This window comes from Artemia franciscana, chromosome 9 (genome assembly GCF_032884065.1).
Source record: "Artemia franciscana chromosome 9, ASM3288406v1, whole genome shotgun sequence".
NCBI classification, from domain to species: domain Eukaryota; kingdom Metazoa; phylum Arthropoda; class Branchiopoda; order Anostraca; family Artemiidae; genus Artemia; species Artemia franciscana.
In genome coordinates, this window is record NC_088871.1 from 47,502,763 (window position 1) to 47,525,607 (window position 22,845).

The window sequence follows — 22,845 nt, forward strand, 5'->3', positions numbered from 1 at the left end:
AAAACAGTAAATAACGTTAGCGTAAAGAGCGGGATGTTGAGGAGGGAACAGCCCCTTTCATACACCGAGTAATTTCTGTTCCTTTTAAGTTTCAATGTCGCTCCTTACTTTCAGTTAAAAAAAAACTTGCTTTTTTATTTAGTTTCTGAACGTTTTTTAATTAATGCACGTTTGATTTTGGCTCTCCGCAAATGAATAATTAAAACAAAATTTTCTTATTATTTTTTTTTGCTAAACGGCTTTATCTTAGTTTTGATCAGACGATTTTGAGAAAAAGGGTGTGGGAGGAGGCCTAGTTGCTCTCCAATTTTTCGGTTACTTAAAAAGGCAACTAGAATTTTTAATTTTTAACGAACGTTTTTATTAGTAAAAAATATATGTAACTTACAAATTAACTCACGTAACGAAATTTATATTCTTATATTTTTATTATGTATATGAGGGGGTTTGCCCCCTCGTTAATACCTCGCTCTTTACACTAAAGCCTTAATTTTGTCCCAATTCTTTAAGATTGACCCCTGAATGACAAAGGCTGTAGAATAAATAGTTGAAATTGCTAAAAATACTTTAGCGTAAAGAGCGAGGTATTTAGGAAGAGATTATATGTGAAATAATCTATTTTCGTTTTAAGTTTTAATGCTGGTCCTTACTTTCAGTGGAAAAAACTTTTCCTGCGCCCCCTTCGTGGAATTTCTCTTCTCCCATGACAAGTTCCTCCAAGGCAAGATCCTCCCCCTCAACCCCCCCTCCCAATCAAAAAATACCCCTGGAAAGGTCTGTATACTTACAAATAACCATTACCGTATGTAAACCCTGGTCAAAGTTTGCAACTTGCAGCCTCTCCCACGGGGACTTCGGGGAGTAAGTCAGCCTGAAAGAGATAGTTGTTATGCGACTATGCTGAACAAAATGGCTATCTCAAAATTATGATACGTTGACTTTGGGAAAAAATGAGCGTGGGAGGGGTCCTAGGTGCCCTCCAATTTTTTGGGCACTTCAAAAGGGCACTAGAACTTTTAATTTCCGTTAGAATGAGCCCTCTATCGACATTTTAGGACAACTTGGTCGATACGATCACCCCTGGGGAAAAAACAAACAAACAAATAAACACGCACCCGTGATCGGTCTTCTGGCAAAAAATACTAAGTTCCACACTTTTATAGATTGGAGCTTGAAACTTCTACAGTAGGGTTCTCTGATACGCTGAATGCGATGATGTGATTTGCAGCCCCTCCCCCGGAGACTTTGGGGGAGTAAGCCAGCCCCAAAGAGATAGTTGTTTTGCGACTATGCTGAACAAAATGGCTATCTCAAAATTTTGATCCGTTGACTTTGGGAAAAAATGAGCGTGGGAGGGGGCCTAGGTGCCCTCCAGTTTTTGGCAAAAAATACTAAGTTCCACATTTTTGTAGATAGGAGCTTGAAACTTCTACAGTACGGTTCTCTGATAAGCTGAATGCGATGGTGTGATTTGCAGCCCCTCTACCGGGGACTTTGGGGGAACAAGTCAGCCCCAAAGAGATAGTTGTTATGCGACTATGCTGAACAAAATGGCTATCTCAAAATTTTGATCCGTTGACTTTAGGAAAAAATGAGTGTGACCAATTTTTTGGGTCACTTAAAAAGGGCACTAGAACTTTTCATTTCCGTTAGAATGAGCCCTCTCGCAACATTCTAGGACAACTTGGTCGATACGATCACCCCTGGGAAAAAAACAACAAACAAACAAAAAAATAAACACGCACCCGTGATCGGTCTTCTGGCAAAAAACTAAGTTCCACATTTTTATAGATAGGAACTTGAAACTTCTACAGTAGGGTTTTCTGATAGACTGAATGCGATGGTGTGATTTTCGTTAAGATTCTATTACTTTTAGGGGGTGTTCCTCCCTATTTTTCAAAATAAGGCAAATTCTCTCAGGCTCGTAACTTTTGATGAGTTAGTCTAAATTTGATGAAACATATATATTTAAATCAGCGTAATAATTCGATTCTTTTTATGTATCTATTAGTTTCAAAATCCCATTTTTTAGAGTTTCGTTTACTATTGAGCCGGGTCGCTTCTTTCTACAGTTGCTTACCACGAACTGTTTGAAACAAAAAACTCTCTATTTTTATTATAAAAATAAGAGCAATAATATCTCTTCAGTAAAAACTCCATTTAGGTATTGAATTAAATAAAAAAAACAACTTTTTTTAACTGAAAGTAAGGAGCGACATTAAAACTTAAAACGCACAGAAATTACTTCGTATATGAAAGAGGCTGCTTCCTCATCAACGCCCCGCTCTTTACGCTAAAGTTTGACTCTTTCTCTCAATTCTTCTTTTTAAAACAGTAAAAAACTTTAGCGTAAAGAGCGGGGCGTTGATGAGGAAGCAGCCTCTTTCATATACGAAGTAATTTCTGTGCGTTTTAAGTTTTAATGTCGCTACTTACTTTCAGTTAAAAAAACTTGTTTTTTTTATTTAATTTCTGAACGTTTTTGAATCAAATGCATGTTTTGATTTTGGCTCTCCGCAGAGGAATAATCAAAACGAAATTTGCATATTTTTTTTTTTTTTGGCTCAATGGCTTTCTCATAATTTTGATCGAATGATTTCGAGAAAAAAAGAGCGGGGGACGAAGCCTAGTTGCCCCCCGATTTTTTGGTTAATTAAAAAGGCAACTAGAACTTTTAATTTTTTACGAATCTTTTTATTGGTAAAAGATTTACGTAACTTATAAATTAGCTTACGTAAAGAACTTTTGTATTCTCATGTTTTTATTACATATATGAGGGGATTCGCTCCATCGTCAGTACCTCGCTCTTTACACTAAAGCTTAAATTTTATCCCAATTCATTAAGAATGACCTCCTGAATCACAAAAGCCGTAGAATAAGTAGTTGAAATTACTGAAAATACTTTAGCGTAAAGAGCGAGGTATTAGAAGGAGGTGAGCCCCTCATATGGGTAATAATTTCTGTTTTTTTTAAGTTTTATTGCTGTTCCTTACTTCCAGCTGAAAAAGCTTTTTCACTTTTATTTTTTAATTGTTTTTTTTTAAATAATGCTAGTAAATCCTGCTCTCCCTTCATGGAAATTTTCTTCTCCCATTACAAATTCTCGAAGGAAAGTTCCCCCAGCATATCCCCCTCTTCTCAACCCCTCCCCCAAACCAAAAAAATCCTCCTGAAAACGCCTGTATACTTCCCAATAACCATTACTATATGTAAGCACAGGTCAAAGTTTGTAACTTGTTGCCCCTCCCACGGGGACTGTGGGGGAGTAAGTCGTCCCCAAAGACATAGTTATAAGGTTTTTCGACTACGCTGAATAAAATGGCTATCTCAGAATTTTGATCCGTTGACTTTGGGAAAATAATTAGCGTGGGAGGGGGCCTAGGTGCCCTCCAATTTTTTGGTCACTTAAAAAGGGCACTAGAACTTTTCATTTCCGTTAGAATGAGCCCTCTTGCAACATTCTAGGACAACTGGGTCGATACGATCACCCCTGGGAAAAAGAAAAAAAAAAAAAACAAATAAACACGCATCCGTGATCTGCCTTCTGGCAAAAAATGCAAAATTCCACATTTTTGTAGATAGGAGCTCGAAACTTCTACAGTAGGGTTCTCCGATACGCTGAATCTGATGGTGTGATTTTCGTTAAGATTCTATGACTTTTAGGGGGCGTTTCCCCCTATTTTCTAAAATAACGCAAATTTTCTCAGGCTCGTAACTTTTGATGGGTAAGACTAAACTTGATGAAACTTATATATTTAAAACCAGCATTAAAATGTGATTCTTTTGATGTAGCTATTGGTATCAAAATTCCATTTTTTAGAGTTTTGGTTACTATTGAGCCGGGTCGCTCCTTACTACAGTTCGTTACCACGAACTGTTTGATTAATCTCTGTATTGATTGGAAAAAGAAATCATTTCGTACGTTTTCTATTCTATTTCATATTAGCTTTTTTTTAAACTATAGTCAGTGCTTCGGACAGAACTATTGAAAAGAGATTTTTAATTGTATCACATAAGCCATTTCTTGCTCCTCCATATTTGTAACATTTTTGTCGTGAACAAACTTTTTTGGATTTCACAAGAAAGATGGAAGTCATAATTTTCTTTTTTTTAGCAATCGGCTCCAAGTGGCTAAATTAACAAATGGTTATCTGATCTTTTACCATTGCTTAATAAAAATTTCAACATCTCCCACTAAGGGTACATTCCTGATAAAATTATATAATGAAACCCAAAATCTGTGTGAACCCTGAAGCTACTGTCTAGGAAAACAATTTTCTCCAGATTAGATGGGGCTATTGATTTCAATTTATTTTTAACTTCGCATGGTAGTATAGAAAATGAAAGGCTCTGAAAACAACTATGGACTAGAAAGGAAATCCACCTCATGTCTTCTGGATCTACTCAGCATGAATGATTTCCATTTTTTTTTTTTGTATGGTTATGAGACCTGAAACTTATTGATAATTTTATGGTTCACCAATATTCATTTTTTTTTCAGTTTATTCTATTTTCATACCTTTTTGTTCCTCGGGCAGGGTTCTAGGTCATAGCTCTTCTGAAATTTTGTTATTTCAAATTTTTTTTTATCTTATTATAAATGTTTTCGCATGAAACCGTTATTTTATATTATTACGAATTCCCATCGCCCCCGTAATATTATTACGTATACAGGGTTGCTTGTTTTAAGTTTTAATGTCGCTCTTTACTATCATTTGAATAAACTTTATAATTTAATAAAAGAAAAAAGTATAGAATCCTCCAGAGCCATTAGTGGCACATAGGGATTTGAATCGACATCTCAGTGGCTGGATCTCTTTTTACAGGAACATGCAGCAGACCTGTCGATCAGCTGGAATAGGACCTCGAAATGACAAGTCAAAAATCAATCCATTGTGGTGCGACGGGGTTTAAAAAAATGAACAAAAAAGGACTAATTGAGAAAACATAGGTATTAAACATTCTTATACTTTGCTAGATAAATATCTTATTCCATATACTGTCTTTAAACCGGAACTTTTAAAGTGAACCCTATAATGGAATATCCTTTGCGCATTGAAATATTTATGTTTTCATTCTAAGGATCCAAATTGATGTCGAAATCATAATGTCGAAAATAAAAATCGATTTTAGTCATTTTCTCTCCTTATATAGAGTTTTTTGGTGACTTTAATTAAGATATTCCAGTTATTGAATATGTTCGTTAACTTTTTTTAAACTTTGAATGGCCCATTAGACCAAATGACTGAACATCAAATTCACTTTTTTAAAAAGACATAAAACATTCCTAAATACAAAACTACTCTAGCATCAGAAAAGAATAATTTATAAAAGAAACTGAGTATTTTCTTTACTGTATCGGGGTATATATATATATTAAATAAAAAAACAAGTTTTTTCAACTGAAAGTAAGGAGCTACATTAAAACTTAAAACGAACAGAAATTACTTCGTATATGAAAGGGGCTGCTTCCTTATCAACGCCCCGCTCTTTACGCTAAGTTTGACTCTTTCTCTTAACCCTTCTTTTTAAAACAGTAAAAAACTTTAGCGTAAAGAGCGGCGTGTTGATGAGGAAGCAGCCCCTTTCATATACGAATTAATTTCTTTTCGTTTTAAGTTTTAATGTAGCTCCTTACTTTCAGTTGAAAAAACTTGTTTTTTAATTTAATTTCTGAACGTTTATGAATCAATTTATATTTTGATTTTGGCTCTCTGTAGAGGAATAATTTAAACGAAATTTGCATATTTATTTTTTTTTTTGGCTAAATGGCTTTCTCATAATTTTCATTGTATGATTTTGAGAAAAAAAGAGCGGGGGAGGAAGCCTAGTTGCCCTCCGATTTTGGTTAATTAAAAAGGCAACTAGAACTTTTAATTTTTTACGAATCTTTTTATTAGTAAAATATATACGTAACTTATAAATTAGCTTACGTAAAGAACTTTTGTATTCTCATGTTTTTATTGCATATATGAGGGGGTTCGCCCCCTCGTCAGTATATCGCTCTTTAGTAAATCTTAAATTTTATCCCAATTCATTAAGAATGACCCCCAAATCACAGAAGCCGTAGAATAAATAGTTGAAATTACTAAAAATTCTTTAGATAACTTCGAAGACTACACTGCCTTTCCATGACGAAAGTAAAACAGTTCAAAATAGGGATTATACCTTTTTAATGACAGTGAATAGATATAAAATTATTTAACTGGATATTTTGAACACATATACAGTGTTCATCATTAGCAGTAAAAAGTTTTACTGCTGATGATGAACACTGTATATGTGTTCGAAATATCCAGTTAAATAATTTTACATCTATTCACTGTCATTAAAAAGGTATCATCCCTATTTTGATCTGTTTTACTTTCGTAAAAATACTTTAGCGTAAAGAGCGAAGTATTAGGAAGAGGTGAGCCCCTCATATGGTTAATAATTTCTGTTCATTTTAAGTTTTAATGCTGCTCCTTACTTCCAGCTGAAAAAACTTTTTCATATTTATTTTTTCATTGTTTTTTTTTAAGTAATGCTAGTAAATCCAGCGCTCCCTTCATGGAAATTTTCTTCCCCCATGACAAATTCCTCGATGGAAAGTTCCCCCAGCATATCCCCCTCTTCTCAACCCCTCCCCCAACCAAAAACTCCTCCTGAAAACGCCTGTACACTTCCCAATAACCATTACTATATGTAAGCACTGGTCAAAGTTTGTAACTTGCAGCCCCTCCCACGGGGACTGTGGGGGAGTAAGTCGTCCCCAAAGACATAGTTATAAGGTTTTTCGACTACGCTGAATAAAATGGCTATCTCAGAATTTTTATCCGTTGACTTTGGGAAATAATTAGCGTGGGAGGGAGCCTAGGTGCCCTCCAATTTTTTTGGTCACTTAAAAAGAGCACTAGAACTTTTCAGTTCCGTTAGAATGAGCCCTCTCGCAACATTCGAGGACAACTGGGTCGATACGATCGCCCCTGGAAAAAAATCAACAAAAAACAAACAAATAAATAAACATGCATCCGTAATCTGCCTTCTGGCAAGAAATACAAAATTCCACATTTTTGTAGATAGGAGCCTGAAACTTCTACAGTAGGGTTCTCTGATACGCTGAATGTGGTGGTTTAACTTTCGTTAAGATTCTATGACTTTTAGGGGGTATTTCTCCTATTTTCTAAAATAACGCAAATTTTCTCAGGCTCGTAACTTTTGATGGGTAAGACTAAACTTGATGAAACTTATATATTTAAAATCAGCATTAAAATGTAATTCTTTTGATGTAGCTATTGGTATGAAAATTCCTTTTTTTAGAGCTTTGGTTACTATTGAGCCGGGTCGCTCCTTACTACAGTTCGTTACCACGTATATACTTTTATAAGAACTTTTTAAGAACTTATATAACATTTTATATAAAACTTTATATACTTTTATTAGAATAGCTATACTGGGGAACGAATATGTGTAATGAGACGCGGGTATTTTCACTTTCGAGATTCAGTACAACAGAATCGACATATAGTCAGGGACATTAAATACGAAAATTCTATTTAAGTAATTTTATATTATATTTTGAGCAGCTTAACAAACCAAATGACTGAACATCAAATTCAATAATTATGTTACGAGAGTCTTCTGCGGTTTCCATTGTCTAAGGATACCTTCCTTTTTTTAATAATCACAGGTTCCCAAAGTAAGTCCACCAAAGCCAAGTTTTATGTTTGCAGCTGTAGAAAAGCACACTACATTTACAAAAAGTGCTTTGGCTCACGATCTCACAAACTCGATTGAACTCTTTCTGGCTGTTTTGCAGTGACTCAGACAGCACGCGTATTCACTAATGTTTTTAACTCAACTGAGAGAACACTGATGGGGAAAACTAGAGATTGAAGTTAGCATCAAAACATGTATCAATGCTGATGGAGGTATGACCTGACCAAGGTTTGTAAAGCTACAGTGCATTCTATCCTGCAAAGGCTTTTGGAGCTCCTTACCACCTGTCAATTCTCTTACACAACCTCTGGTGAACTAGATAGCATTTCAGAATTTTAGAAATTAGTGAGATGGAAGGATTGCTTTCAAAAGAAAGTTCGGTTTTGACATACTTATAATTGTGCGATAATCTAAAAAATTCGAAATAGAAGTTTACTTGCTATATGTAAGCAGGAGGTCAACTTTACTAAGAAGCGCCTTTAACTGGTACTTTGAGGTCTTGAAGACTACATAACATCTAAGGAATGAATTGCGTCTAATAGTCATACCTAGTTTTAGTTCCATTGCTCTAAGACTGTCGTAATCATCTGCGCTTGGTTTCACCCCTTATTTTTTATTAAAAATTCATTATCGGATCAGAAAATCGCTTTTTTGCAAACAAATGAATCCTGTTTTGCCATATATACTTACAAATTGGTCTAAATGCTCTTAGTTATAAAAAAAAAACAAAACAAAAAAAAAGGATCAGAAAGGTGAAATCACTTTGCATTTTGTAGGAAAACAGAGGAAGAGTTACTATATGTTTTCTAGAGAAATTGCCTACGGATTAATTTGGGTACTCGACTGACTGACCCCGAAAAATTTGGGTCAATCCCGATTTCTAGGGCTATAATGAGAGAAGGGTTGAAATGACTAGAGCACGTTCTGCGGATGAAGGGTGGTAGATTGCCCGAGATCTTCCTTGTCGGACAATCGTCTAGGGCTAAACGAAAAGCAGGTCAGCCCCGAATGGGGTGGGAGGATGTCACAAGGAAAGATTTAAGGGAAATGGAAAGCTCCTGAGAGGGTATAAAGAGGGAGGCTTTAAATAGATTGTGATGGAGGGGAAGAGTGCGTAGCTGTGTTGGTCTAAGGTGGCTTGGTGCTGCAGTGAGTTGTTAGTAGTAGTAGCAGTAGTAATTGTTACGGGTTAACACAAATCTTCGCCAACAAAAATATGGCTACTGGCCTTTTGCTCTTTGCTGAAAGTGTATTATCAAAAGGGCTGGAAATTATTCAAAAAGGAATAAATCCCTAAAAGTCCGCAGCTATAACTCTCCACCAAAAAAGTATTGTGGTCCCAACTTTTTGGAAAAGTGATAAAGCTTCTTAAATAATTATTTTTATACAAATACCTTTATTTTAGCATAAAAAATCGATATATCCTCCTGAATATCAGTATCAATCTTTAGGATTTTTTTTTTATGGATTTTCCGATTTGTTATACTTAGCCCACTGATCTCATGTGACTGCTTTCTGTGACATCGGGACGGCAGTTCTAAATATCAGACTGTACCTACTCTTCGAGACTTGGGAGCTTTGTAGCCTAATTAAACTTTGAGATGAACAAAATATAGAATGAAATAAAAAATACCCAGAATAATTCCTTTAATGAGTGCATAATGTGGTACAAAAAATTTTGTATGACACGAGAGAAATATAGCTGGTCACGGCTGGACGCGTAGTCATATATCTGCAAATGTAAGGAGAAGCTCAAGGTACAATATTTCCTTTAAATTTGGGAATTATATCAGGTCCTTGACTATGTTTTAAAGTGTATTCTTTGCCTGTTTTCTTACCTAAACTTTTCAATGGGCTGTGGCTGCTTCTATAGATACTTGATATATTTCTGTCACTATCAATGGTACTTCGAAAAAGATAAGCATCTTTTCTAGGATGGGCGTTATCAATGAGCCCGAATAGTGGCGAGTGAGACGAAACCATAGGCTGTACTGTAGACGGTAAGACAAAATTACGGTTGAATTCTGGTGATACAAGATGGTTTTTCTGTGCTACAGGAGGGTATTTCTTCTGATTTAGGTTTACTTTCGAAAAATCTGTTTTTACGTAAGTCATTGGAAAAGTGTGGACATTATCTAAACCTTGAACTGGTTCTGGTAACATGGAAAGTCCTTGACGGAGAGTGCTTCGTCTGTTTTGCCTAAGACTTTGCGACATCTCGTCAATCAGATTCATTGAATGCATCGGATTTATGGTTCTTGGAACGTAATTCCAATTTTCTTTTTCAGTTTGACTGTGAGTGTTCATTGTTTCTTTCTCGAAGCTATTCGCTTTAGCTTTAAAGTAATTTTCGGTATTGTATCTGGATTGCCGTTTTCGTTTATTCAGAATAGGCTGTAAGAACCCTGAAGTGTCTTCAAATATGCTGTGAGGATAATGTTCTAGGCCGTTAAGCGTGGGAACAGCATTATTGTATCCTAGAAAGTTAAAATTAGGACTGTGGCCCGAGCTGGTGGTTGGAATTTCTACGAGAGTATTACCTGAAAAGAAATTCAACCCTTCTAGAACATTTACTCTATTGTCGCTATCAGTTAGGCCAAAAAAGTTATTTCTACTAAGTCCGTTCAGGGCATTGACGTTATTCAAATCGTCAAGATTGATGTGGCTCATGCCTTCAAAATCAACATTGTTTTGGCTAATTGATGAAACACCCGGAAGAAATTGGGAGAAACCGTGTGTACCAAATAAACCACCAAGATTAGGTTGTGGCAAATATTGTACGGAATTATCATAATTAACTGGTAAATAAGCTATATTCTGATCCATTTGAGCTGGAATGTGATCAGTAGCGCCATCTGTCAATACTTTTGCTAATTTTTCCAAAATTGCAGCCTTTTTAACTGCAGCTTTCAAAGATTTCATTCCTGCAGTCTTTGCTTGATTTGGTATTGGAGGACCTGGTACCTTTTCCATTGAAGTTTTAACTGCCTGAAGACTGCTTTTTATTTCGTCTATCTTCTGCTTTTCTTCCGCATCGGTTAGAGGACTATTGAGGTTAAGGGTAGCAGGTTCAAACCAAGCTAACAGATCCAGGGATTCAATCTCACTACAGGGCAGCCATGGGTTGCTAGAAAAAAGATTTCTAATAAAACACTATTTATTTATACATTGTAACAAACATAACTACATATTTTCATCCAGTGATCATGAATCTGAAAGATTTACCAAGAAAAAAGAATCACAATAAAATTGTAACCATAACCGTCGAAAAGCTAAGCTCGATGTCTCAGCGTCAGAGGAGTAAATTTAACTGTAGATTTTTTTTTATCAGACTTTTGAGGAAAAAATTACAGAAAATAATTCTAAAACGAAACTGACGTCCTAACTCAAAATGTACTCCCAAAAAAATTAGGTCTCTGCATTTGATTCACCATCTGATGTCATTGATCTTTGAGTGAACTTAATAGTAGTACGTTGTGAATATAACGCACAAGACCTGTTTTTGTTGGAAATATATTTTGATTTGAGATGGTAGTCTTTGGACTGGCAGTGTCTGTCAAATCCCTAGACATTTATCTCTCCGTTTAGAATTTATGTCGTATTTAAGGCAACATAGTATTTGCTATCATTTGAAACATTGCGTAATAACCAGAAGGAATAAAATCCCTAAATCCCTGTCAAATCCCTGTCAAAATGTGGAAATCTGTCAAATCCCTCGACATTCATCTCTCCGTTTAGAATTTATGTCGCATTTAAGGCAACATAGTCTTTGCTATCATTTGAAACATTGCTTAATAACAAGAAGGAATAATTGCTCAGAAGTTGTTTTTGCAGAGGATATGTCTTTTTCCTAGACAGGCAAACATAGAACTTCATAAAAAAAATTAGACCCCAAGAAATAAAAAAAAAAAAAAATTGTGATTAGGTTTTATTCATTCATTGAGCTAAATTAAAATCGCTATTGTGCAACAAAATTAACCTACAACATAAAAAACGAGGAAATCTCAAATTCTGCGTTGTTGAGATAGGGAAACGTTAATGCAAAATAAAAAAAAAACTTCTAAAAATATGAATGGTAATCTTCAGAACTGTTAGTTTATGTTAATCTTCTTTAAAATTAATAACGAAAATGGAGGCTGAACACCAGATCAGGCGAGCAAGTAGGAATTTATTTCCAGAAAGAGGTGAATTGGGGGCCAGGTAATAAAAAAAAACAATAAAAAAAGAACTTAGATTAGGTTTTTATTCCTTCATTAAGCTAAACTAAAAACCACTTTCGTTTGACAAAATTAACCTGCAACTTAAAAAAGAGGAAATCTCAAATTTTGCGTTGTCGGGATAGGGAAAAGTTAATGCAAACTAAAAAAAAACTTCTAAAAATATGAGTGGCAATCCTCAGAACTATTAATTTCTGTTAATCTTCCTTAAAATTAATAACTACGAAGGAGGCTGAACTCCAGATCAGGCATGTAAGTAGGAATTTATTTCCAGAAAGAGGTGAATTGGGGGCCAAGCAATAAAAAAGAATAATAAAAAAAGAACTTAGAATAGGTTTTCATTCCTTCATTAAACTAAACTAAAAACCGCTTTCGTGTGACAAAGTAAAACTACAACTTTAAAAAAAGAGGAAATCTCAAATTTTGCGGTGTTGGAATAGAGAACGTTATTAAAAACTAAAAAAAAACCTTATTTTAAAAATATGAGTGGTAATCCCCAGAACTAGTAGTTTCTTTTATTCTTCTTGAAAATTGATAACGCAGATCGAGGCTGAACACCAGATCAGACGAACACGTGGCAATTTATTTTCAGAAAGAAGTGAATGGAGGACCATTTAACAAATAACAATATAAAATAAGGAAACAAATGAATTTATCAGGAAGGATAAGGAATTCTCAAACATGTCTCGAGATTTCAAGTAAACTTGATTCTGAGCCCACATTGCGTATGCGCGTGTAACAAACCATTCCAAAAAAAAAACCTTTTCCTATTTAGCCTGTCTAGGCATCATTTCTAATTTTACATGGGTATAACTTTTTTTGAAGAATAACATAATTGAAAAATTTTTATGCTAACATCAGGAACTTCTCCTTTGAATTATAATCTGCGACAAAAGAAAAATAATTTAGATAATTCAAAAGGTGGTGCCACACAAGACGTTTAGGTAGCAGTAACTTTATTTCTTATGTTAGTACGATAAATGGAACTCGACAATCTTATTAGTTTAAATTATTTGCGGGTGGAACCCTATTCGTGCAGCTCAGAATTGGTCAAGGGAATAGGGATGTCACTTCTTATTAACCTGATTTATATTTTGGGTTAGATATTTTCTACAAAACAACATTCAAGATTTTTTCGGAACATGATTTCCCGATGATTTGACAAATGATGAATTCTAAGTGTTTCCTGTTAGATATAGTTCCAAGAAAACTTAACAAAATGTTTCCAAAATATTATTCGTGAACATGCACAAACTATTAATGTACAATGGCTTTCGGTTTCCGAGAATTGAATTTCGTCGTCCTAGGCTCGCTACATAAAAGGTGTTTAGTCTTCAAGGCTGAGCTTTCTACTCCAGCCAACTCTCGTCCCAAACGAGTGGAACATTTCAATTATTTGGTTCTAAGTATTATAAATCATGTTTTGTTAAGTTTTGGAGCCCTAAGGGCATTGAGTAGACAAGGCGAATGTATTTAATATCACTTTCCTAGATGCAGAGAAAAAAATAGACATTATGAACTAGTGTATTAATCAGGTAGTTGATAGGTGTATGTATATATATATATATATATATATATATATATATATATATATATATATATATATATATATATATATATATATATATATATATATATATATATATATATATATATATTTATATATATGTATATAACAAGGGAAATAAGGAAAAGCTTACATGCGAGCGACTGTCCAGGTAGCAAAGGGCAGTACAAAGTCCATTTCATCAGAGTTTTCGCATATCAAAGTTGCAATTGACACCTTTCGTATGGCTTGAAGTTGTGCTTGAAAGAAAGAAAAGTAAATCATAAAAGAATATGTATGAGCAAGGTAATATAGAATATTGAAATAATTCACTCTATATCACTAATCTCTGGCCTTATTTTTGCAAAGCGTAGTTATGGTAGACATAATGGATTGCATCAACTTTGTATCAACAACTCTTTTGTATCAACAACTTCATACTTTGGCTTTCGTGAATTCAGGTCTTTTTTTCTAATTTTTTTTTATAAACGAGCTATTATTTATAGATTTGCTCAGAATTGTCCCTTATTATCATGTCTTAGTCCCAGCAAGATGAAGTAAGCTCTCCCAGTTCAAAAATCGAATTTTGAGACCAATTTTTCAGTGAAAGGGATCTTTGGAGGATGAATGATCGATAATATTACTAGATGTGATAAGTAGCATCTAAAATCCTTAACTCCCTGATTTTACCCTTAGGGCTGCCTCATAAGAACCATTCTTGGGCTTGGGTCAGCCTTTATGGCAAAAATCACATTTTTTTCTCTAATTTTCAAAAGAAGTCCCAAAAGAATCTAAATTGTAATCACCTTGAACACCTAGTTTAGAAGAAAGAAAAGAGCTCAAGGATTCTAGAGTTTCAATATGAGAATGTGAGGAGAATGGACTATTTACAACTTTTTTTTCTGGATAAAAATAATTCAATGAATCCTATCTTAATCACTTTTTGAGGGACAGCTGAAAGTAACCCTCTTTAGTGTCAATCCCTTGTTCTTTTTCAGAGCCAATTATTTAGAGCTAATTGTTCCAGACAGACAATAAAATTCATGTTTGTGATCAGTGTGTAATAGACTCTTACCTCAGTTAAACACCTCTCCATCCAAATAGAAGCAACTCTTCCGAAACGGAGCTACAACTACAGCTCTTCTTCTCATTCCAAGTATGATAATGCTTTGAAGTAACCTGAGTAAGTCTTGCCTGTTATTTTCCCTAATAGGCAGACGAAAGAGCGACGATTAATCGAGTAAAGAGCAGCTTGCTTGTGCATCTACCTTCGAGTTAAAATTTTACTCCCCCCCCCCCATATACTCGTTGTTCTGATCATGTAAGCTTTTCTTATAGCCAGTAGCAGGGGATTCGACTCAACTATGCAATACATAAGCAATTTTGGAGAAATTTAGAGTAGTAGTACAACACCTAAACCCTTTCCATTACACTGCTGTCAGGTATTTGAGTTTGAAGAGTTTTTATTTTCATGTCGTTTCCTTTTCTTCAATCATAGCCTGCCTAATAGAATGGACCTATTAAAAAACGATTTTTTTTTATTTAAACCAGATTATCAAAGGATTTTAACTTTATTTGAGTTGAGGTACAATCCCCGTAGCCCCCGACCCCTCCACTCACTACCAGGGGATGTTTCACTTGGTTTCAGCCACCATCATTCAAGAACTTTCTATATGCATGATCGAGAGACTTCAGTGTACTTATGATACACCTGACCTTTCTTCCTCCCAAACCCGCCACCAGCAACTCACTACCAGAAGGGAAGACGCATAACATTGGGTTCAAACCAGAATCATACTTGGAGTGTTAATATGCATGCTTGGCGGCATAAAGTTTATCTATAGCTCCTCCAAAGCCTAACCTATTACAACTTTTTGTAAAAAGATGAACTTTTTTTCACTAATCAGCCCCTAACCTGTTAGGAAAGTTTTTTTGGCTATTGGAATATGGTAATAACAAATTGAATGGGGGGGGGAATTGGTTCTTTCTGTCCTTTCATAAAACGTCCTTGATATCCTTGTAACTTATGGGTCAAAGACCTAGGGCCAAGTGCATAGAGAGGGTGCATTTCCAGAAACGTAAACTACTTGCCTTCCAAGGCCCTCCAATCACCTTGAGGTTTGATTGACATACAGCTAGTCTTGAGGAACATCTACCCCCAGGAAATTCCAGACTGTTGGGTGTTTTTCGTCAATGCACTAGCATGTTTTAAAGTTTCAAAACTTGCGAATTCTCTTGATTAACTTATCTAGACTGGATTGTGAAGGTCAGCGATTACATCTACTCATAATTGTGCTTAATGGCTATTGGCGTAAAGACTTTCTGTGTCCCGTTCTGCCAAACACGCCATGGGAAAAATGTCGGTTCTAGATTATCCTATCATATTTTTTAAATCTAACATAGAAACTTATTTTTGCGTAAAACAAGGGCGAGAATTTATTCCATTCTAACGATTAAATAATTAAATACCAAACATTGAAAAAGCTAATATTTACTATTAATGCACTTTAAAGATTTCATTCAAAGGAAGCATCCTAAAAAAAACAGAAACTATTTTATAAACTGGTGTTAACCTAATTTAATTTAAGACAACGAAACAGAAATCTTTTTTGTAAATGCAAAGATCCAAAGTCGCATCTTTTATCAATTTCTCGATGACTTCGCCCGTGTTGAAACCGATTCCACTCATCTCGTCATACAACCCTTGTACCTGTATGAACCATCAAAGCTTAAATCCACCTTTAGAAAGGTCAATATACGAGTCGATGGTCCATGTAGCACATGCCTTTGTGATCGGGTAATGGTTAAAAAACAAAAGAAGAGGTAATAAAATAAAAAAATCAAAAGCAATATTATTTAATTGAAGAAAACCTTTTTCTGATTTTTTTTTCAAACAAAGACAAAATTCCAAGCAATTATCCAAACTTACCGATTATTATATTTTTAACGTTGATTTATAAGCTTGCTATTAACATTAAAATCGTGGATTTGTGTTTTTGGAAGAGCCGTTACTCTCTAATGGAATAAGACTTGGGATTAAGATAAAACTTAACACATTTTAAGAAAACTGACAAAAATTTAACAAAATGTCTTACCTAAGTTAAAAGAATTTGGGAGGCCACCATGCTCGTAGTAAAATCTATCTCCATCTTTCAGTCTAGCAAATTGATCCGCTACGATGCACGAGAAAACAGGACCCAAAATTGCTTCTTTGATTGGTTTTTCAAGGACACCGCCAACATACAAATCAATATCATCCACATCATTATAGAGCCTTTGGAGCTTTAGAACATTCTAGGAAAATAAATAATAGAACTTTAGTAACAAAAGCTTACTTTAAGACCACTGATTATACCATGAAATATATATTATACACAGGAATGGATTGAAGCTCTCAGGCGGAGAGGGGGGTGGGTATCATCTGTTGAAGTGACTTATTGATGGTGTTGTATGATTGGTCATGATAAAAAAAAATAAGAAAATAATCTTTTATATTCTGATCCGAACTATGGAAACAAATAAGAAGGAAAAATTAAATATTATTAGGGCAAATATTTAACTAAGAACAGCTTAAATCTGAATTCGCCTCTTCTTTGAAATATATTATTGTTGAATAATTGTCTTCAAGTCAACGGTGTTCTTGAGGCTTCAAGTGGGTTTGCTCACCCTTTTGTGAACGTCAGAGAAGTGGGGTTGCCTCTGAAAGTTATAATGCGTTTTTTCAACATAATTGCACGATAAATTTCAAGCCCATCAGTGGAAGACAAAAAGGCAAACCTTTCTACTGAGCAATTAGATTCAGGGGGTATGGTGATGTCAAAAGATCACTCCAAAAGATCCTGGTTACGAATCCCAAAAGCCTAAATTTCAAAAAGTAGACTGAACCCAATTCCCAATCTCGAGTACTTCAAAATAAACATAATTGCCATAACAGAGATCCATACAGAGAAACTTGATTTTTTTTTAGACCACATTCAATTTCAATTACCTCCTTTTAATTCATAAAACTTCATCCTCATGACTACTCCGTAGGTGTTTTCAAAAACCAAACAGTCTTTCCATGACAATGAATAACAGTTCAAATAGGGATAAATCCTTTTATTAGACAGTGAGTAAAGAATATAAAAATACTGGGTATTTCGATCACATATGCAGTAACCGTCATCAGCAGACATACCATTGAATTAGTATATCTTTGTAATGTGGAAAGAGAAAAAAAGCAATAAAACAAAGTAGCACAAGCATGTTTGACAGAAAGAGAGTTGAAGGGGAATAAGGTCAGTTGACATTAATCCGGTTCTTATCAGCCTAGTATAATTTGAAAGACTGGTTGTCTTTCCATTGAATTCGCGACTGGATCTGAGTTTTGCACTGATTAGTTTGATTATGATCTGATATGATCAGTTTGAAGATTTGAAATTTTTTCTGTGCTCTTGTAAACCTGCGTTTAAGGCCACTGAGCGATTTTTTCAAAGGTTATTTTAACAAAGGAACCTTATTGAAGTTGGTGGCCGATTTAAAGATGAAGTTTTGTTTTTCGCATGGTAAAAATCCATCAGAGGCAGCATGGCATATTAAACAATAAACAGGAAAATTTCCAGCGGGATAATTCAAGTCCTAAATAATTAAGCAGAATTCAGGAAATCAATAGAATAATACTAAGAGTACAGTATGTTAAGAATATTTGCCTGAACTTATTCCAATTCAAAATAGTAATAAACTTTTAGGGAAAAAGTTACCAAGCTTTTTAGAAAACTTGCACAAAATGAATGACTGTATATCATTATTGTTGATAAGAAAAAAAGGAGAAAAAAACAGACAGAAAAAAAGTTTAACACCAAAGCAGGAAAGAAAAAGTATGTGTTATGAAAACTCTTGTTTCTCGGGAGAGTAAGCAGATATTATTATGTTTTTTTCTATGTTGTAGATTATCAAACAGTTCGTGGTAACGAACTGTAGTAAGGACCGACTCGGCTCAATAGTAACCGAAACTCTAAAAAGTGGAATTTTGATATCAATAGTTACATAAAAAAAATCGCATTTTAATGCTGATTTTAAATATATAACTTTCATCATTAGTCTTACCTATCAAAAGTTACGACCTGAGAAAATTTGCCTCATTTTGGAAAATAGGGGAAAACACCCCCTAAAATTCATACAATCTTAACGAAAATCACACCATCAGATCAGCGTATTAGAGAAACTTTTTGTAGAAGTTTCAAGCTCCTACCTACAAAAATGTGGAATTTTGCATTTTTTGCCAGAAGACAAATCACGGATGCGTGTTTATTTGTTTTTTTTTTTTTTTTTTTTTTTTTTCCCCAGGTGTGATCTTATCGACCCAGTGGTCCTAGAATGTCGCGAGAGGGCTCATTCTAACGGAAATTGAAAGTTTTAGTGCCCTTTTTAAGTGACCAAAAATTGGAGGGCACCTAGGCCCCTTCCCACGCTCATTTTTTCCCAAAAGTCACCGGATCAAAATTCTGAGATAGCCATTTTATTCACCATAGTCGAAAAACCTAATAACTATGTCTTTGGGGACGACTTACTCCCCCGAAGTCACTGTGGGGGGGGGGTTGCAAGTTACAAACTTTGACCTGTGTTTACATGCAGTAATGGCTACTGGGAAGTGTACGGACGTTTTCAGGGAGATTTTTTGGTTTGGGAGGGAGAGTTGAGGTGGGGGGGGGGTTACGTGGGAAGATCTTTCCATGGAAAAACTTTTCATGGGGGAAGAGACTTTCAATGAAGGGGGCGCAGGATTTTTTAGCATTATTTAAAAAAACAATGAAAAAATAAATATGAAAAGTTTTTTTTTCTACTGAAAGTGAGGAGCAGCATTAAAACTTAAAAACGAGCAGAAATTATTGCACATATGAGGGGTTTACCTCCTCGTAATACCTCGCTCTTTACGCTAAAGTATTTTTAGTAATTTCAACTATTTATACTACGGCCTTTGTGATTCAAGGGTCATTCTTAAGGAATTGGGACAAAATTTAAGCTTTAGTGTAAACAGCGAGGTATCGAAGAGGGGTGAACTCCCTCATATACGCAATAAAAATATACGAATATAGAAGTTCGTTACGTAAGTTAATTCGTAAATTACGTCTATTTTTTACTAATGAGAATGTTCGTAAAAAAAATTAAAAGTTCTAGTTGCCTTTTTAAGTAGTCAAAAAATTGGAGGGCAACTAGGCTTCCTCCCTCTCTCTTTTTTTCTCAAAACTTTCCGATTAAAACTACAAGAAAGCCATTTAGCCAAAAAAAAAAATATGCAAATTTTGTTTTAATTATTTATGTGCGGAGAACCGAGATCAAAACATACATTAATTAAAAAACCTCAAGAAATTAAATAAAAAAACAAGTTTTTTTAAATGAAAGCAAGGAGTGACATTAAAACAAAACGAACAGAAATTACTCCGTATATGAATGGGGATTTTCCTCCTCAACGCCCCACTCTTTAAGCTAAAGCTTTTTGCTGTTTTAAGAAGTAGAGTTAAGGGAAAGAGTCAAACTTACTTCGAAATTTGCATATTTTTTTTTAGTAACAAACTTACTTGGTATATGAAAGGGGCTGCTCCCTCATCAACGCCCCGCTCTTACGCTAAAGTTTGACTCTTTCTCTTAACTCTAAACTCTTTCTCTTTTTTGTCAGTGTTGCCACGTGCAAACCCTTGCGATAGACCGAAATGGATGAAGGAGGGAGATGTCACTCTCTACGATGAGCACCCGGCAGGATACCTAAGTCAAAAGTAAGTCAATGTTGTCACGTTGAACCATGAGAATAAATAAGCAAAACTAATTAGCTCAATTTGGCAACGCTTTTCGTCTGTGAAAATTCAAGCACTCTTGATTTCCAAAGTCAACCACAACTTAAAGGGAAAGATGCAAGTTAATATGCTGTTCAGTACCATATGTTCTAAGCTTACTTTCTTGTTGATTTTTTGTTTATCCACATTCCTTTCTTTTTTTAGTTTAGCACCCGCTACGACCAAAAACCGGAGAACTGCATACATAGGTATTTTTCACTAAAATTTAAGTTTTTTCTAATCCTTTAAGACATACATTGTAGCAAGGCCGTATCCAGGGGGGAGGTTAGGGGTATTGACCCCTCCCCCCAGAATTGTTTGTCCGAATCGTAACAAAAGTGAATATAAAACAATTTTCGACGTATTTTTAATTTTTTTTATTAAACCCCCCCCCCTGAAAAATTCTTTTGTAACCCCTCCCCTTGAAAAATTCTGGATACATCCCTGCATAGTAGAGTAGATTCCCACTACTTATTAAATTTTGTACTTTAAAAGTACGTTTAATAATTTTTTATAGACACAGTATCAATTTAGGTCTTCATATACTTTTGCATGTTCTACTTTTTGTGACAGCCCTGAAAGAACAACTGCACTGATTATAAATTATTCAGTTAATTAATTTAATGGGTGATTGGTTAAAAACATATATTTACAAAGGAGAACTAGCACTTACTTGTATTTCAATTGTATCAGCTAGATCCATAAATGTATCTGCCTTTCGTAAGCCACATAATGATCTAAAATAATTGTATCCTGGTAACCCATGATCACGGCCTCTGTGAATGTTTATTGACGCTAGGTCAAGTCCGTAATCTTTACCTTCTTCTTGGAACAGAAATCGAGTGACCTGGAAACAAATCGAAAATTCGGTGAAATTCCAATGTAAATCTGAGTATTCAATTTATAAGGCTTTTGTATATGGATTCTCACTGTCGCTTGTCTTCTAACCGCAGATAACTCGAGACAATTGCTGTCTCCTCGTTTTACAGTCTTTTCAAAGATATTTGATTATTATAGCAAGTCAGATTTTTAACAAAGAACATCTACTAAGCTTCATGCTTTGCGTTTTCTTTTTAAGGTTTTTGAATTGTTGTGATCCCTTGTTAAAATATATATAAATATTTTTGCAATAAACAGCAGCCAGGCTCCGGCAGCTGTATAAATTCCCATTTTCGCTTCTCTTTAACCACAGACAACTTGCTGTCTTTTCATACTGGTTCTTTTCAAAGATATTTGACTATTAAAACAAGTCCAACTTCTAACAACGATTTCTACTAAGCTTCATACTTTTGGTTTCATTTTTTAGGTTTTTATCCCTTGTTGTAATCCCTTGTTAAAATACACATAAATATTTTTGCAATTCCCAGTGTTTTGCTCTTTACGTAGTTTAATGTCTTTTCATACTAAAATCTGTTCATACTAAAGATATTTGATTTTTGCAGCTAGTTCGATTTCTAACAAAGATTTGTACTAAGCTTCAAACTTTTGATTTTCTTTATTATTTTATTATCTTAACTTTTAGTTGCTCTGTGCCGTGGTTTGTTCTTTACTAGGTTTTCAGCTATATCCAATGAAACTAGCATAGATAGGCCCCATTTATAATGAACTCTATCAGTCCCTTGTGTAAGTAACTCTTTTTTAATAATGTCTAAATTTATATATTCATTCATAATATCCAGGCATTGGTGGTTCGGTCAGTAGAGCGTATGTCTTGTGATCATATGTCTAGTTCGAACTTCACCCATAGCAGCTTTATCTGATAACCATAAATGAATGATGCTGTTTTCTAGGAAAGTAAGGTTTTATTACAAACTTTTAGTCTCCTAGTAATATTCAGTTATGATAGGCTTTACTATTCTTTCTTTGCTTTAATTATATGTAACTTTAATTTTTTTTAAAGCTCCTTATGAAATAACATTATGAAGTTTTATTTAATGAGCCGGGTCACCTCTTACTTACAGTTCGTTACCACGAACTGTTCGATGCTGTATCGTTTTAGAACTCGACGTTTCTCTAGAGCTGCTGCTTTCTCATCTTGCTTATATCTGTTTTTTGTACTCTGTACTTTTGGTACATAAAAATGCACTTTTTAAATAAAAAAGTCTCTAATTTCAATTAGATTTTGTTTTTTAATTAAAAAAGACTCTAGAACTTCTAATTTGCGTTCGACTGAACCCTCTCGAAACATTCTAGGACCACTGGGTCCCAAAAAAATAATAATAAAAAAATAAAAACGCATCCATGATCTTTCTTCTGGCGAAAAATACTAAATTCTACTTTTTTGCAGATAGGTGCTTGAAACCTCTACAGTAAGGTTCTCTCATATGCTGAATCTTATGGTTTGATTTCCAGTAAGATTCTATTCTATGACTTTTATGGGTCTTTTCCTCTTTTTTTTTGAAAATAAGGCAAACTTTCTCAGGCTCTTAACTTTTGATGGGTACGACTAAACTTGATGAAACTTATATATTTAAAAACAACATAAAGATACGATTCATTTGATGTATTTATTAGTATCAAAATTCCTCTTTTTTAGAGTTTTGCTTACTATTGAGCCGGGTCGCCTCTTGCTTAA

General features: G+C 34.6%; 1 protein-coding gene across 2 annotated transcripts in view; it reads right to left on the minus strand.

Moving 5' to 3' along the window:
* Positions 1-9,328: 9,328 nt before the first annotated feature.
* The window catches only part of LOC136031500 (chorion peroxidase-like), a 90,474-nt gene continuing 76,957 nt past the window's right edge, over positions 9,329-22,845 (minus strand). For both annotated transcript variants that reach the window (XM_065711158.1, XM_065711159.1), the window contains exons 11-14: positions 20,944-21,117; positions 16,557-16,755; positions 13,616-13,721; positions 9,329-10,825 (exon numbers count right to left, since the gene is read on the minus strand). In XM_065711158.1, coding sequence (XP_065567230.1) covers positions 9,451-10,825; positions 13,616-13,721; positions 16,557-16,755; positions 20,944-21,117 — 1,854 coding nt within the window. In that variant the 3' untranslated portion in view covers positions 9,329-9,450. The remainder of the gene's footprint in view (positions 10,826-13,615; positions 13,722-16,556; positions 16,756-20,943; positions 21,118-22,845) is intronic.